This window comes from Thalassophryne amazonica, chromosome 19 (genome assembly GCF_902500255.1).
Source record: "Thalassophryne amazonica chromosome 19, fThaAma1.1, whole genome shotgun sequence".
Classification (NCBI taxonomy): Eukaryota; Metazoa; Chordata; class Actinopteri; order Batrachoidiformes; family Batrachoididae; genus Thalassophryne; species Thalassophryne amazonica.
The window spans coordinates 57,938,080-57,955,763 of NC_047121.1; the positions used below are offsets into that span (position 1 = coordinate 57,938,080).

General features: G+C 40.0%; 1 protein-coding gene and 1 long non-coding RNA gene across 2 annotated transcripts in view; both read left to right on the forward strand.

Annotated features, from left to right (window-relative positions):
- Positions 1–8,691, forward strand: part of mgaa (MAX dimerization protein MGA a) — a 79,454-nt gene extending 70,763 nt beyond the window's left edge. Inside the window, exons 21-28 of the mRNA XM_034159572.1 lie at positions 945–1,062; positions 1,156–1,313; positions 2,515–2,603; positions 2,781–2,851; positions 3,135–3,530; positions 4,199–4,324; positions 4,417–4,497; positions 5,820–8,691. Coding sequence (XP_034015463.1) covers positions 945–1,062; positions 1,156–1,313; positions 2,515–2,603; positions 2,781–2,851; positions 3,135–3,530; positions 4,199–4,324; positions 4,417–4,497; positions 5,820–6,622 — 1,842 coding nt within the window. The 3' untranslated portion in view covers positions 6,623–8,691. The remainder of the gene's footprint in view (positions 1–944; positions 1,063–1,155; positions 1,314–2,514; positions 2,604–2,780; positions 2,852–3,134; positions 3,531–4,198; positions 4,325–4,416; positions 4,498–5,819) is intronic.
- Positions 8,692–11,827: 3,136 nt separating this feature from the next.
- LOC117500969 lies at positions 11,828–12,419 on the forward strand. The gene is made up of 2 exons (XR_004557901.1): positions 11,828–11,999; positions 12,030–12,419. It is a non-coding gene; the product is annotated as an uncharacterized LOC117500969 (long non-coding RNA).
- Positions 12,420–17,684: the final 5,265 nt, after the last annotated feature.

Consider the following 17,684-nt stretch of genomic DNA (forward strand, 5'->3'; position numbering starts at 1 on the left):
TATACTCCTGATTTTAGTGCTTGGAGGTTCTATCATTATTTGATGAAAAAAATTTTACATTGACATTGCGTGTTTAACCAATAAAAGCTGTAAGTCTCACCATAAAATATATGCCTTCAATTTAAATATTTGATAAAACGGCATTGAATCACAACATAAGTCGCCTCAAAGTACTTCACAAGCATGCGGTCTGACCTAACCCACCCCATGAGCAAGCCTGTGGTCAGCAAAAAACTCCCCCTGGCATTTTAATTACAGGAAGAAACCTCCAGCAGAACAGACTCTGTGGGGTGACCATCTGCTCTGACCAAACTAAACAACAAAGAATTGAGCCGTCACAACACATAGAGCAACTCAGTGTTCTGTTCCATAGATTCCTCCCTCAGACATCCAGGCATCATCAAACACTTCTCTCTGAACTTCAGAGTCCTCACGTCTCCCTCACAGACGCCTTTTAAATAACATTAACATTTCTGTTCAAAGATCGTTTGAAGGGAACTACTGCCATGCCTCACTTTGGTTGGGCATGCTTCGCATTCAGTTCTTTTGTCTTTTTAGCAGAACAGCAAGTGAGCACTCACCTCTCCACAAGCAATCTTTGATCACATGACAATCATTGTTTCATTGGATGGGCCTGCTGTCTCCCAGGGTAGTTGCCATCCAGGACCCGTGGCAGTTCTGTTGTGTGGTGGGTTGGGCAGCATGCAATCCCTGTGGATAATTTCAGACCTAATCTGATTGCCCAAGTCAATGGTAACAAACACAACATGAAATATATTCAGCACTTACCTCTGCAGTTTTCTCACCTTCTTAACCAAATCCAGAAGAATCCAGCAGCAGAGACTTGTGCAGAAATGCCAGCATCACAATGCTCTTGTGGACTTTAATAACTGCTGTAGTATGGTCTTTGTTTGATGTAGTTGGTGGTGTTGTGTTTCCTGCAGGCCACGCAGGAGATCGAGAGGTTGAAGGCAACTGAGAAACGCTTGGTGAAGCAGAAGAGGAGGCTGACGCAGTACAGAGACTCCTGTCTTGATGTCATTGCTCCCAAAACAGGCACAGGTTTGACACAAACAGTTGGATTAGTGCTTGTTAATGTACAAATTAAAATGTCCAACATAGAGCATGAAGCCTTTATTGTGTGTCGTGTTTCAGGTCAGAACTCCTTCCAGCAGGGCAGCACCAAAAAGAAAAGACAAGATGAGGCAGATGTGATTGAAGTGGTGGATCTGTTGGAGGAGACCGATGAGCAGACGGATCACTCGTCTGACGAGGACTGTGCTATCGTAAACAACATCAACGTCATCACCAGTGTAAGAATCACTGAAGAGGAAGAAGTATGGCGAGAGGCAGCGCCTCCTGGAGTACAGCACTCTAGCAGCTCAGCTTGTGTTTTAAAAAAAAACAGAGTGGGGGTGCTCAGATTAGTTTGACTGCTGTCACCCGAAATAATTCTGTCAGCTTTGCTAAACAAGCAGCATACGTGTTCACGCACATGCAGCGTTTTCATATGAAATTCAAAAACGGTGCTGTCCAAGTTCTGGTGTTTCACCCCAGAGCGAGAAAATCAACAGGAACATTTTGAAGTACTTGTTTTAAATCAGTTGAGGCTTCATTTCACACTGATCAGCAATGATGTTTGAAACAGGTTTCGAAAGCGTGTTGACTTTGCCGTCACTTATTAGTGGTACTGATGAAAAGCTTTAATACTACATTCAAGCACACGTGCTATCTGGCTAATTATGCTGTAAATCAGTTTTATTGCCAGCTTTCTTCAGACAAGTCGGGATGGATACATGAACATTTCCAAGTCACTGAATATGTCTTGGACTTTATTTCCATCAATTATGAAGAAATATGAACAGTATGGAACTCTATGGTAAATCTATATGGCATAGTTCTCAAAAACTGAGTGACTGTGCAAGAAGAAGATTGAGAAAAGCCACCCAGGCAACCCAGAAGAATATATAGGCTTCTCTGGCTGTGATTGGAGAATTTTTGCATAGTGCATGTTTTGCATTTTGTATCCCATTTAAACAGCTTCATGATGAGGTGGTATAGAGACGATTTTCATAAAAAGAAGTCCTGAAAGTTCAGCTACAAATTGCCAGAAGGTACATCTGAGATGCAAGCCTAGATTTGATGTTTTGGTGAAAGAAAATCCTCCTCTAAATAAACAAATTAAAATGTGTGAAATACCAAGTATTCCAGTACTTTTGGATGGCGCTGCATATACATGTGACTTCTTTGTTTTTATTTTTAGTAAATTTGCAAGAATTAAAAAAAAAAAAAAAAAAAAACTTGCTGTCATTATGGGGTTTTGTGAATAGAATTTTGAATGGAAAAAATGAACCCATAGACCAGGTGAACATAGTGGTGCTGAAATCTTTCTTTATGACTTAAAAAAAAAAAAACACGGGACTGCACCTTTCAGATCCCCCATTTAATAATAACTGACAGATTATTTTGACTTTTGACTGAACATGACGTCCCTCTGTGTCTTGTTTGCTTCAGGAAGATGATGATGATGTGCAGATGGTTACTGTAGAAACTGCGGAGGAGAACAAGCAGTTAGTGAGGAGGATGAGGAACCCAGACTCCATGTAAGTGCTGTCAGACCAGACCTCTAGGTTCAGATGTTCTGTGGATCCATTATGGATCCACTAAATATCTTTTTTTTTTTTCTTGTATAGATTTGTTGATTGACACTTTGACTGATTATATCTTTATGTGGTTTTTACTTTTTTCCAAATGTCTAATACTTTTTAAAAATCCAACAGACACATTTCAGATGTGAAGACGTGTCTCAGTGAGCAGACGGAGTCCTGTGTCCAGACCCCCCACCACTCAGGTGATACTTTATGGAAACATGAGTTATTTGAAATACTGTGTTTTAAATAGTAGCGTGGTAATAGCAAGAAGTCCCTCTTACAGCCTTTTTACATTGAAGCTGCTACGAATGATTTTTCTGCTGCTAGGTGTCACACTATCACTGCATTTCAGACTGCAAACAAAGCTTCCCAGTTTGGAAAAGACAAACAGCAGGAACTGAATTATAACCCTAGTCCTGCTTCTCTGACCTTTCACAGTTGCATATAGGTAGCGCTGTAACTTGTATGTGTGTGTGACTACAGGAAATGAGCCTGAGCAGGGTTCCTCCGATCAGCGGCACCCAGAGCAGGAGCGGGACAGGCTGAAAGACGCGGGTGCTGTCACAGAACCACCAACACCCAGCAGTGGTGCAGAGGATCTTGTAGGACCAGAAACCAGAACCAATGCTGATCATGTTCCTTCCACTCCCAACCAGAAATTAACTGCTCCGCCTGAAGCCCCGCCCACCTCCGAATTCACTTATTACCCTGCCTCTACGTCTTCCCAGCATCATCACACTAACCTACAGACAACCTCAACTGGTACTTCTCATAATGCACCAGGCACGAGGGATAGACACAAGACCGTTCCCAACATCCTGTCTCGCAGCAAGCAGAGGATGGCAGCTCCACTCTCCTCCCTACCTACAAACACTGAAGGTAAGATTGAAGAGAATTGCAGAGAAACTGAACAGTTTGAGACTTTTTTTTTTTTTTTTTTTTTTTTTGAGTGCTGCCCTTCAAACCGGATCATTTTTTGAAGTGTGTTTTATTTGCCTGTGTTGGGATCCTCTCTGATGACATTTTGACCTGCTCAGTGGTGACAAGATGCACTTTATGCTCAGGTTTTTCTCCTTGTTTTTTCCCCCTTCTTCCTCTGCCTGTTTTAATTCGCTGTTACTCAAACGCACTTCCTCCAGTGTGTGTTTAATTAAACTCGGTCATTATTATAAAGCCGTCTGGTTAAAAACAAATCCTGGTTTCACTGAATGATGTGTTTGTAGACTTATTTTGACACATTTCAGATTTCACAGTAAAAGCCTTGCTGCAGCTACAAAGCTTCTTGTTTCAGGGCTTTTAATTTGAAACATGAAGAGGTAGTGATGTGTTTCACTGACACAGAATGAAGGGATCATTTCTGATGATGGACTAAAGGAATTAAATTTTTTGTATGAGGCTTTTATTCAGTCGTACTTGCCACATGACAACTTTGTCTTTTTTTGACTTTGAGTTTCATTTGAGAAGTTACAGAATGTTATTATTTCAGCTTTTAATTTGAGACTAAATTTTATTGTTGATTTGCACCCCTCTCCCCCACCAAAAAAAAGTGTCCCCCATTAAGGCTCTGGTTCCAGCTGAGGTCTTGTCACTGGTTGGAGCTGTGTTGCCGGGACAACCAGTCCTGACCATGAGCCAGGTGTTGCCGGGACAGCCGGTGCTACAGACGGCTGCAGGTATGAATGGACCCTGAATCTCACTCTGATGGGCACCAGGGTTTTACTTTGAAATATAACCTATGTGTGTCCATTCTGTTTGCATGCCGTAGGTGTGGCCACAGTCATGCTCGACATCCCCAGTCTGTCCAATCAGCAGATCCAACTTACACCGCAGCTCCAGCCACCAACTGGTAAGATTGACAGTGGCTCAGCCCCACCCACTTTAAGGCAGCTGTCATATCCATTGATTTCTATTTGATCCACTAGATGGAGGACCACGGCAATCCGCTCATTCCCTGACTGTTGCCAGAGCACCACCATCTTGGTTAGCGTCAGACACCCAAACATAAATAGAAATCAATGTGGACATGATCAATGTTTTTAAGAGAGTTTCACCATGAATCTGCCTTTTCTGTGCCATTACTCAGCTGTTACATTTATTCAAACTCAGTCTCACATTTGTACAGCCACTATTTGTCAAAACAAATACAGAAGAGGGTCCGATGTTTATAGTCTTAATAGACTGGGACTGTTCGTCTCCCAGTCCAGATAGAAAATTATTCCATCAGTTTGTCAGCTTGTCGCAGCACCTGAACGCTGCACAAAACGACATTTTCAGATCACTTTAACCCAAGTTTAAGTCAGCAAATAATCCATTTCTATTTAATCTAATGCCTGGTGACGCATAACGTTAAGCAAGATGGAGGTGCTCTGGCAACAGCTCACAGGATGCATTCGCCATCTAGTGGATTAAATAGAAATCGATGGTCATATCTGGCCAACATTGGTGCTGAATTTTCCTATGTAGCAATTGAGTACAGCACGTGTGTGTGTGTCAAGGTAAAGTCTGCTAGATACAACTCAGCGACAGTCGCGGGAGGTCAGCTAAAATTTTAGTACGTTCAGCCTTTAATCCACAATGCACCGTGTGGTGTTCCAGATTTTCTTCTAGGTGTGTGCAGGGTAAGCCGGGTCACTCATCAGGAAGGCTAACTTTATAAATCACAGCTAACCAAACTGCTAAGTAACTGATTGTCTGAATCAACGGACTGCCGAGTATAAAAGAAAAAAAAACAAAAAAACAGTAGTGGGCTTGTCCACCCTCCCCACCCTGTTTTAGGGATCTCGTGAGGTTTCTGTTTCTTCTCCGGCTCCATAAACTTAAAGATAAAATAGATTCAAATATAGCGAAAAGATGAAACGACTATTTTGAACTTTTCGACAGTCCAATCAGGCTGTGGGCTGAAGTATAGCGCCATCTTAAGGATGGTGTTGATTTCTATCACTCTGTAGGGCTTTGAACAGTTGGGAAGATGCTGTGACAAATTCTGACCAGCTCCCAAAAGTTACCAGGTGAAGGTGCTCTTCAGAGAGCTGCGGATGCGCATGCATCGAGCCGATGTTCCTGTGTGGCTCCGTTCTGGATCTGAGCTGGTTTTGTTTGTGGTGTTGTCTGGAGTTAAAGTACACTTGAACAGATTTCTGCAAACTGTCAGTGTTTTCTGTTCTACAGGAGACTCTGCCTCCAACCTGGCGAGTCTGGCTCTGCCCCCCTCACCAAAACGGAAAGCTGCTCGCCCACTGGTCTCTACTGGATTGGATCAAATTGTTGACCGTGTTAAAGACCAAGACCAGGTTCTGGTTCAGACTGAAGGCCTCAGACCTGAATGCTCCGCTGTGTCTCCAGCTGCTGTACCAGGCGCGGTGACCTCGCTTTGTCCACAACAGAACAGTGAAAATGGTGCTGTAGTTGTGCCTCAGGGGGTGGAGCTTGAGCAGGCTGGTGATGACACTGAAAGTTTCACTTCCCTCCTAAATGAGATTGATTTCCTCAACCAGCACAGCAGTACCACAGTAGAGGCGCCCACGCAGGCCTCCTTTTTGCCCAGACAGGAGGAAGCACAGACCGCCAGGACGCCTCCCGCTGGTCTCCAGGACTTATTCATTGACTCTCCTCCAGGTGCTGGATCCTCAGCGGGCGGTGCTGAGGAGCAGGAGCATGTCCACAGCCCGTGGCTCCTGGAGCTGGATGAAGACTCTGACTCTGATGAGGTCAACGCCACAGAGATGGAGGAGGTGGGGCTTAAGAGCCACACAGAGACTAGGCAGCACAGACCATCGCCTGAATCCTTAAACAGAACATGGACTGACCTGGCCCCACCCCCTCTGCTGCAGATGAAAGTGGGCAGATCGACAATGGCAGAATCGTCCAGCAGAGATGGATCAGCAGAAGAAATGGGGAGGGAGAGCAGCGCAGCATGGCGTCCAATGCCAAGACTGGTTCCTCTGGGCCTGAGGGGAAACCCGCCAAGTTAACACAAAAAAAAAAAAAAAAAACATGCGACTCCAGACCACCATCGTAGTCATCAGATCAAATAACATCACTCTCGTAGGACGTAATTTTACACTTTATTTTTTCTCTAAAAGCCAGTCAGATGTCAGATGTCCGCAGCAGAGTTTATGATGTCTTCACCGTCAAAATAAATAGAAATAAAAATCACAGTAAAACCAAGTCAGTTTTGTGAGGAAAAAAGTCCAATAGATTCATAATTGAGGAAAAAGTAATATTTAAGGGGAAAAATTTTTAATATTTGTAATGTTACATTGAAAATTTTGATTAGTGTTCTGATTATTTTGGCTTTTTCTTGTAAAATTACATTTTTACTCTTTTGATATTTTCTCCGTAAACGTTTTTTTTTTTTCCCATTAAAGGTACAACAGTTTCTAGGACTTCTTTTTCTGTTAAAATTAAAACTTTGTTTTTATGTTCTTCTTGATGCTTCGTCCTTTGTTACGGCAAGAATTTGTCAATTTTTATAATTCATTTAGTCATTTTCTATTTTAATTCCCCCTTTTGCCTTAAATTTAAACTCTGATTTTTTATCTTTACCACCGTCATAATGTAATTTTTGAGTCCATCTGGATGATGTTTTGTAGAAATCTCACTCTGTGTTTTTAACATTTTTATTTGTGAGTCTGTTTTTTTTCTCAACACAATCGTGAATTTTTCTCACTTAACGTGACATTTGCTGCGACGCCTTTAATCTGGTAGAAACTTTGTTGCCAGAAGATACTTGACCTCAAGATTCATGTTGCTCCCTGTTGCTGTGAAAATTGGCCAGTGTGGATCAGGATCTGTTGACTGTCTTCATTCTGCTTTTATATCCAAAGAACTTTGTCAGACATTTCAAAGAACGTAAACTGGACTTTATTTTGTCTGGATTTAGTTTACTGTTGTTTTTCTGCACAGGCTCTAAAGTCGACCTTTGTTACACTTTGACTTTAGTTTTTTACTTGACTGTTTTTGCTTCAGTCCTTTTGTTATGGATAAACTCTAAAGAAAATGTTCAACCTGTTAGATGGCAAATACTTTGGGCGAGGGAGGCCTTTGGGTGCTCTTCTAGTTTACATTTGGGTAGCGCTCCAATTAACATGTACTTTAATTTGTAGGTATATTGTTACAGTTAATTAACAGATTATTTATACTTCTGAGGAAGCTAAAACTTCAGTCTGAACATATTAAGAACTCTCATGGTTTTTCCATGACATTCTTTAAAAACATTCAGAAAAGCTGAAAACTGTGGAGCTCATTTTACAAACTTTGAGACATTTATATTTGATAAAACCACTGCAAGTCATTGAGTGTAAATAAAAATCCTAAAATCTCTGCAGTGGAAACAAACACTACCATCCTTTTATTTTTGGCAGCTTGCGACCTTTGACCTCAGCAGACACTGAGGCCACTACGGGAAAATTGAAGCTACTACAAAGAGGCTTTTAGGTTCTCAATTCCTCTGCGGCTCGTAGATTAAAACCTTTTCTAAAGTGGTCCTAAAGAAACACTAGGAGGATCCAGGAACCTTTCTGAGGTTCTTAATTTTTTTTGTTTCTGGTTTGTTTTTGTTTTTTTAAGGCATTTCCAGGATCCTGGTTCAGGTCCAGTTCTGGGCCATGCACACAATTTCAACAGGTGATGAATCCAGAATGTTGATTCGTCATCACAAATAGGAAACAAAGTTGAAGTACAAACCAGATGAGGTTGTGTGTTCCATGTTGAATTCTGTCAAGGTTGAATTGGGGCTCGGGGCTCCATTTTCAGACAGAACAACTGAAGATGGTTAAACGTAGAAAATGACGCCATTATACATAACAGATTTCCCAGTGCACGTGATGTGTTTAAGGACTTCTGTGTTAAATGATGAAGCTGCTCAAAAGTTGAAACATTTTGTACAGTTCCACCTTTGGTTTGTGGGTTTTCTTTTAACTATTTTGTATTTTCGAAATGTACATATTTGTATTTTTGTACATGTGAATGTGAATATATGTTGGCGGAAGCCTCGCAATACAATGTTCTGATATAATAAAGTTTAAACAAAGATTTCTGATTTCTAGTTTGGTGAATGAACTTTCAGCTGCTCCCTCTAGGGGGCACCACAGCAGATCACGTGTCTCCATCTCAATCTGTCCTCTGTATCTTCCTCTGTCTCAGCAACCACCTGCGTGTCAGCCCATCTATAAATCTCTTTGTCCTCCCTCTTCTCCTTCTGCCTGGTGGCTCCATCCTCAGCATCCTTCTCCCTATATACCCTGGATCCCTCTTCTGCACATGTCCAAACCATTTCAGTGTCGCCTCTCTGACTTGGTCTCCAAACTGTCCCACCTGTGCTGTCCTTCTGATACAACCCCTGGCAAAAATTATGGAATCACCGGCCTCGGAGGATGTTCATTCAGTTGTTTAATTTTGTAGAAAAAAAGCAGATCACAGACATAACACAAAACTAAAGTCATTTCAAATGGCAACTTTCTGGCTTTAAGAAACACTAGAAGAAATCAGGAAAAAAAAAATTGTGGCAGTCAGTAACGGTTACTTTTTTAGACTGAGCAGAGGGAAAAAAAATATGGACTCACTCAATTCTGAGGAATAAAATTATGGAATCACCCTGTAAATTTTCATCCCCAAAACTAACACCTGCATCAAATCAGATCTGCTCATTAGTCTGCATCTAAAAAGGAGTGATCACACCTTGGAGAGCTGTTGCACCAAGTGGACTGACATGAATCATGGCTCCAACACGAGAGATGTCAATTGAAACAAAGGAGAGGATTATCAAACTCTTAAAAGAGGGTAAATCATCACGCAATGTTGCAAAAGATGTTGGTTGTTCAGTCAGCTGTCTAAACTCTGGACCAAATACAAACAACATGGGAAGGTGGTTAAAGGCAAACATACTGGTAGACCAAGGAAGACATCAAAGCGTCAAGACAGAAAACTTAATATGTCTCAAAAATCGAAAATGCACAACAAATGAGGAACGAATGGGAGGAAACTGGAATCAACGTCTGTGATTGAACTGTAAGAAACCGCCTAAAGGAAATGGGATTTACATACAGAAAAGCTAAACGAAAGCCATCATTAACACCTAAACAGAAAAAGCAAGGTTACAATGGGCTAAGGAAAAGCAATTGTGGACTGTGGATGACTGGATGAAAGTCATATTCAGTGATGAATCTCGAATCTGCATTGGGCAAGGTGATGATGCTGGAACTTTTGTTTGGTGCTGTTCCAATGAGATTTATAAAGATGACTGCCTGAAGAGAACATGTAAATTTCCACAGTCATTGATGATATGGGGCTGCATGTCAGGTAAAGGCACTGCGGAGATGGCTGTCATTACATCATCAATAAATGCACAAGTTTACGTTGATATTTTGGACACTTTTCTTATCCCATCAATTGAAAGGATGTTTGAGGATGATGAAATCATTTTTCAAGATGATAATGCATCTTGCCATAGAGCAAAAACTGTGAAAACAGTCCTTGCAAAAAGACACATAGGGTCAATGTCATGGCCTGCAAATAGTCCGGATCTTAATCCAATTGAAAATCTTTGGTGGAAGTTGAAGAAAATGGTCCATGACAAGGCTCCAACCTGCAAAGCTGATCTGGCAACAGCAATCAGAGAAAGTTGGAGCCAGATTGATGAAGAGTACTGTTTGTCACTCATTAAGTCCATGCCTCAGAGACTGCGAGCTGTTATAAAAGCCAGAGGCGGTGCAACAAAATACTAGTGATGTGTTGGAGCGGTCGTTTTTCATGATTCCATAATTTTTTCCTCAGAATTGAGTGATTCCATATTTTTTTTTCCCTCTGCTTGGTCTAAAAAGTAAACGTTACTGACTGCCACAATTTCTTTTTCTAATTTCTAATAGTGTTTCTTAAAGCCAGAAAGTTGCCATTTGAAATTAATTTAGTTTTGTGTCATGTCTGTGATCTTTTTTTTTCTACAAAATTAAACAACTGAATGAACATCCTCCGAGGCCGGTGATTCCATAATTTTTGCCAGGGGTTGTATGTTCATTCTTAATCCTGTCTATCCTCGTCACTCCCAAAGAAAATAGCAGCATCTCCAGTTCTGCCTCCCATCTTTTTGTTCATGCCACCATTTCTAAGCTGTATGACATAGCAGCTATGTCATAGCTGGTCTCGCTACTGTCTTGTGAACTTTCCCCTTCACTCTTGCAGATATATTCTTCGATCACAAATCACTCCTACCACCTTTCTCCACCCTGCCTGCACTCTCTTCTTCATCTCTCTACCACACTCTCTAATTACTTTGAACAGTTTTAAAACAGTATTTAAACTTATCTACTTTCACCAACTCTACTCCTTGTTACTGCATTATTCCACCAGGCTCCCTCTCAATCACACACATGTACTCAGTCTTGCTCCTACTGATTTTCATTCCCCTGCTCTCAAAGCACATCACCTCCAGGCTCATCTCAACCTGCTCTGTCACTACATGCAAACTAATTAATCTGACCTTTTGACCTTTTCATTCAGACTCATGAATCATGATCTCTGAGACACAGTCAGTGTGGGTTATGTGGTGCCTCAATCCAGCGTCCAGAACACATCCCCAAACCAATTAAGAAAAACTGATCGAGCCACTTCAATTAAGCAAAAAAGTGAGTTCACACATAATGACGGTCTGGTTTGACACACACCGACTGACTGACCCTGTGTTTCTTGCTGTTGTTCTGTTCTGGTTGCTGTTCCGAAGGGTGACAGGTCATTGGTGTTTTAATAAGATGTTGGAACAGAATAGTTTCTGGGATGGAACTGTGTTCCCTCACTGTAGGACACGTTGGTCCAAAGTCTCCCACGGGCCAGACATCTGGTGTCTGTTGTGTGACCTTCATGATAACCTTTGGAAAACACACATCTTTATGACACATTAAACAAACATAGTGATTTTTTTTTTTTTTTGTGGAACCAAAATTAAAAATAAAGGATAATTATGCTGTATGTTTAGTAAATGTGGCTTCAGACTGTAAATCCAGTAACATTTGGATGTTAACCATAAACTGACTGCAGATGGTTAACTCAGTGATGAGTGACGTCATTCCCTAAATCATTACGCTGCTGGCAGCTGGCAAGAAAGGAGTGCTAGTGGGTTGTTCCTCATTGGAAAACACAAAGATGGCCTTTGTGAATTTTGTGATGTCCCTGAAACAGTGACTCATTTTATTTTGCATTGTTCTGCTTATGCAGGGCAAAGATATGTTCTGTGTGCTTACATCATTGGGAATTAACACCTTTTCCCTAAGGACCATTCTAGGTCAAGGAGCTTCCCCTAAAGAGAGGACAATGGCAGTCATAAACTTTCTGAGGAGCACAGGGTGTTACAATAAAGTGTAGGGAAGATAAGGCATTGTTTTCTAGGTGCACATTCTGACAAGTGGGGGGCAGCAATGCACTAGCCGTGCCTAGTCTGCCGGAAATACAAAGAAGAAGAAGAAGACGCAAGAAAGGAGTACAAAGATGGCGAACATGAATTTTTTTTCCCCAAAACTTTATTTCAATAAATGCAACATACAGTAACGAAAAAAAAGGGAAGGCCACAATAACGTTCTCAGTATTATGAGAAATATTTTTTTTTCTTCTTCTTCTTCCTTCTCCTCTCTCTCCCTCTCCTTCCAACAGGATTAAATGTACAAACCATCTTGGCAATTAACAATTTGAAACATTCTGGTGCAGTTTACAAGGCACTGGTAACTTAACAAAATAAGAAAAGAAGATAGATATATACACACACACACACAAACACACACAACATTAGAGGTCAGCAAAAAGTTGTAGATCTTCTATGGCTTCCATCAGAGATAGTGCATTTTTACATGTCATCTGTTTAAGGGATTTTACATAGTTTACTGCATTTGTTTTTTTAAAGACAGTGAAATGGGCTTTACTTTCTTACATTTACCTGTATGTATAAAATATTTTGCTAACAATAAGGTACTTGTTCAGCACATTTCTTGTTTCAGTGTCCTCTTGAGAAAATACCAAAAACAATATCATCCCATTTCAGATCACTTTGTAGCTGGATTCTTGAAGATAGCCAGTTCCATAAGTCGTCCCAAAATGTCCTGGAATATATGCACTGGTAAAATAAATGCTCGGTTGTTTCAATGTCGTTATCACAGAATATACAGTTGTTTTGTTCAATATTAAATCTTTTTCTAAAGCAGTTCCCTGGATGGATAAATTTCATTTAAAATTTTAAAGTGTGTTTCTTTTTTGGGACTAATGGGAAATTTTAGATATTCAGTTCTAATTTTTTTAATTTCAACTTTAGAAAATTTTTGGATGATTGAGTTTCTATTTGGTTTTATGGGGAATAATTGATTATTTAGACATTTTCTGAGTTTTGTTGGGTATATTTTTTTTAAGAAATTTTGTTCATAGATTTGCAGGTTTGGGAGGTTAGGAGCAGGCAGATTGTTCATTTCCATGCTCTCTATTAGGCGTTTGAGAGTTTGAGGGATTGCTTTGGAGATTTTTTTTAATTCTGCCCTTCGACATGTAATACTGTGTAGGGTGCAGAAGTTTTCAAATGATAACCAGTTCCCTTGGTCATCCATTAGATGGCGTATTGACCACACTCCTTTATCCATCCAGTTCTGCAAGAAAATAGATTTTCTATTGCAAAGTACATATCTGTTGTTCCATATTGGGGTTTGATGTGGAGTAAAATTGTGGTTGTACATAAGTTTCCAGCTTAACAGGACTTGTTTATGAAAGGATAATAGTTTAACTGGTAATTTATCAACATTAAAATCACATCTAAGGATGAATTCAATACCTCCCATTTTATCAAATAGGTCTTAGGAGAGGCAGAACCAGGTGCTATTTTTTTTCAGTTAGGAAAGATTTTAACCATTTTATTTTTAGTACAGTATTTAAACATTCAAAGTCAATTACTTGAAGTCCACCTTCCTCGTATTCTTTTATGGTTTCAGATTTTTTAATATAGTGAACTTTGTTTTTCCAGACAAAGTTAAAGTTGAGCTTGTTTATGGCTTTTATTGATTTGTCTGGGATCGCCATGGAGTAGGCTGGATAAATACATCTTGCTAGAGATTCCATTTTAGTTAGGTATGTTCTTCCAAAAACTGTTAGGTCTCGTTGTAGCCAAGAATTCAACTTAGATTTACACTGATTAATTTTTGGGTGTATATTTAATGAGTCACTTGCATCAGTATCTTTAGTTAGACTAATGCCCAGATATTTTACACAAGATTTTATTGGAATATTATATGCTTCTATAAGGTTACAATCGTGTATGGCCATAAGTTCACATTTATTACGATTAAGTGTCAAACCAGATGCTTCAGAGAAGAGGTCAATTAAGTTTAATACTACAGGAATTTGTTCTAAATTTTTGAGGAAGATAGTTGTGTTGTCAGCAAGTTGACTAATTATAAGCTGTTTACTAAAATGTCAATTTTTCTATACTGTGAATTTTTAAGCATAATGGCCAGCATTTCAACTGCCATTATGAACAGGAATGGTGAATATTGCATCCTTGTTTACTCCTCTATTTAAGAGAGCGTTGGTGTGGTACCAGTTGGAAGTGTCACTGTACTAGTAGTATCTCTATAGAATGTTTCAATTACCTTACAAAATTTAGGTCCAAAGCCATATGCCCGCAGTACTTGAAAAGAAATTGATGCTCTAGTTGATCAAAGGCCTTATAAAGTCAAGGAATAGAATGAATCCTTTGTCTTCAATTAAGTCACTATAATCTAATAGGTCTTTTACCAGTCTAATAGTATCAATCAATCAATCAATTTTTTATATAGCGCCAAATCACAACAAACAGTTGCCCCAAGACGATTATATTGTAAGGCAAGGCCATACAATAATTATGTAAAACCCCAACGGTCAAAACGACCCCCCTGTGAGCAAGCACTTGGCTACAGTGGGAAGAAAAACTCCCCTTTTAACAGGAAGAAACCTCCAGCAGAACCAGGCTCAGGGAGGGCCGTCTTCTGCTGGGACTGGTTGGGGCTGAGGGATGAGAACCAGGACAAAAGACATGCTGTGGAGGGAGCATGAGATCGATCACTAATGATTAATGCAGAGTGGTGCATACAGAGCAAAAAGAGAAAGAAACAGTGCATCATGGGAACCCCCCAGCAGTCTACGTCTATAGCGCAAACTAAGGGATGGTTCAGGGTCACCTGATCTCAGCCCTAACTATAAGCTTTAGCAAAAAGGAAAGTTTTAAGCCTAATCTTAAAAGTAGAGAGGGTGTCTGTCTCCCCTGATCTTGAATTGGAGCTGGTTCCACAGGAGAGGAGCCTGAAAGCTGAAGGCTCTGCCTCCCATTCTACTCTTACAAACCCTAGGAACTACAAGTAAGCCTGCAGTCTGAGAGCGAAGCGCTCTATTGGGGTGATATGGTACTACGAGGTCCCTAAGATAAGATGGGACCTGATTATTCAAAACCTTATAAGTAAGAAGAATAATTTTAAATTCTATTGTAGAATTAACAGGAAGCCAATGAAGAGAGGCCCATAGGGGTGAGATATGCTCTCTCCTTCTAGTCCCCGTCAGTACTCTAGCTGCAGCATTTTGAATTAACTGAAGGCTTTTTAGGGAACTTTTAGGACAACCTGATAATAATGAATTACAATAGTCCAGCCTAGAGGAAATAAATCGATGAATTAGTTTTTCAGCATCACTCTGAGACAAGACCTTTCTGATTTTAGAGATATTGCGCAAATGCAAAAAAGCAGTCCTACATATTTGTTTAATATGCGCTTTGAATGACATATCCTGATCAAAAAAGCCTCCAAGATTTCTCACACTGTATTACTAGAGGTCAGGGTAATGCCATCCAGAGTAAGGAATCTGGTTAGACACCATGTTTCTAAGAGTTGTGGGGCCAAGTACAATAACTTCCAGTTTATCTGAGTTTAAAAGCAGGAATTAGAGGTCATCAATGTCTTTATGTCTGTAAGACAATCCTGCAGTTAGCTAATTGGTGTGTGTCCTCTGGCTTCAATGGATAGATAAAGCTGGGTATCATCTGCGTAACAATGAAAATTTAAGCAATACCGTCTAATATACTGCCTAAGGGAAGCATGTATAAAGGAATAAAATTGGTCCTAGCACAGAACCTTGTGGAACTCCATAATTAACTGTAGTCTGTGAAGAAATTTCCCCATTTACATGACCAAAAAATTGTAATCTATTAGACACATATGATTCAAACCACCGCAGCGCAGTGCCTTTAATACCTATGGCATGCTCTAATCTCTGTAATAAAATTTTATGGTCAACAGTATCAAAAGCAGCACTGAGGTGCTAACAGAACAAGCACACAGAGATGAGTCCACTGTCCGAGGCCATAAGAAGATCATTTGTAACCTTCACTAATGCTGCTTCTGTACTATGATGAATTCTAAAACCTGACTGAAACTCTTCAAATAGACCATCTCCTCTGCAGATGATCAGTTAGCTGTTTTACAACTACCCTTTCAAGAATTTTTGAGAGAAAAGGAAGGTTGGAGATTGGCCTATAATTAGCTAAGATAGCTGGGTCAAGTGATGACTTTTTAAGTAATGGTTTAATTACTGCCACCTTAAAAGCCTGTGGTACATAGCCAACTAACAAAGATAGATTGATCATATTTAAGATCGAAGCATTAAATAATGGTAGGGCTTCCTTGAGCAGCCTGGTAGGAATGGGGTCTAATAAACATGTTGATGGTTTGGATGAAGTAACTAATGAAAATAACTCAGACAGAACAATCGGAGAGAAAGAGTCTAACCAAATACCGGCATCACTGAAAGCAGCCAAAGATAACGATACGTCTTTGGGATGGTTATGAGTAATTTTTTCTCTAATAGTTAAAATTTTGTTAGCAAAGAAAGTCATGAAGTCATTACTAGTTAAAGTTAATGAATACTCAGCTCAATAGAGCTCTGACTCTGTCAGCCTGGCTACAGTGCTGAAAAGAAACCTGGGGTTGTTCTTATTTCTTCAATTAGTGATGAGTAGAAAGATGTCCTAGCTTTACGGAGGGCTTTTTTATAGAGCAACAGACTCTTTTTTCCAGGCTAAGTGAAGATCTTCTAAATTAGTGAGACGCCATTTCCTCTCCAACTTACGGGTTATCTGCTTTAAGCTACGAGTTTTGTGAGTTATACCACGGAGTCAGACACTTCTGATTTAAAGCTCTCTTTTTCAGAGGAGCTACAGCATCAAAGTTGTCTTCAATGAGGATGTAAAACTATTGATGAGATACTCTATCTCCCTTACAGAGTTTAGGTAGCTACTCTGCACTGTGTTGGTATATGGCATTAGAGAACATAAAGAAGGAATCATATCCTTAAACCTAGTTACAGCGCTTTCTGAAAGACTTCTAGTGTAATGAAACTTATTCCCCACTGCTGGGTAGTCCATCAGAGTAAATGTTATTAAGAAATGATCAGACAGAAGGGAGTTTTCAGGGAATACTGTTAAGTCTTCTATTTCCATACCATAAGTCAGAACAAGATCTAAGATATGATTAAAGTGGTGGGTGGACTCATTTACTTTTTGAGCAAAGCCAATAGAGTCTAATAATAGATTAAATGCAGTGTTGAGGCTGTCATTCTCAGCATCTGTGTGGATGTTAAAATCGCCCACTATAATTATCTTATCTGAGCTAAGCACTAAGTCAGACAAAAGGTCTGAAAATTCACAGAGAAACTCACAGTAACGACCAGGTGGACGATAGATAATAACAAATAAAACTGGTTTTTGGGACTTCCAATTTGGATGGACAAGACTAAGAGACAAGCTTTCAAATGAATTAAAGCTCTGTCTGGGTTTTTGATTAATTAATAAGCTGGAATGGAAGATTGCTGCTAATCCTCCACCCCGGCCCGTGCTACGAGCATTCTGACACTTAGTGTGACTCGGGGGTGTTGACTCATTTAAACTAACATATTCATCCTGCTGTAACCAGGTTTCTGTAAGGCAGAATAAATCAATATGTTGATCAATTATTATATCATTTACCAACAGGGACTTAGAAGAGAGAG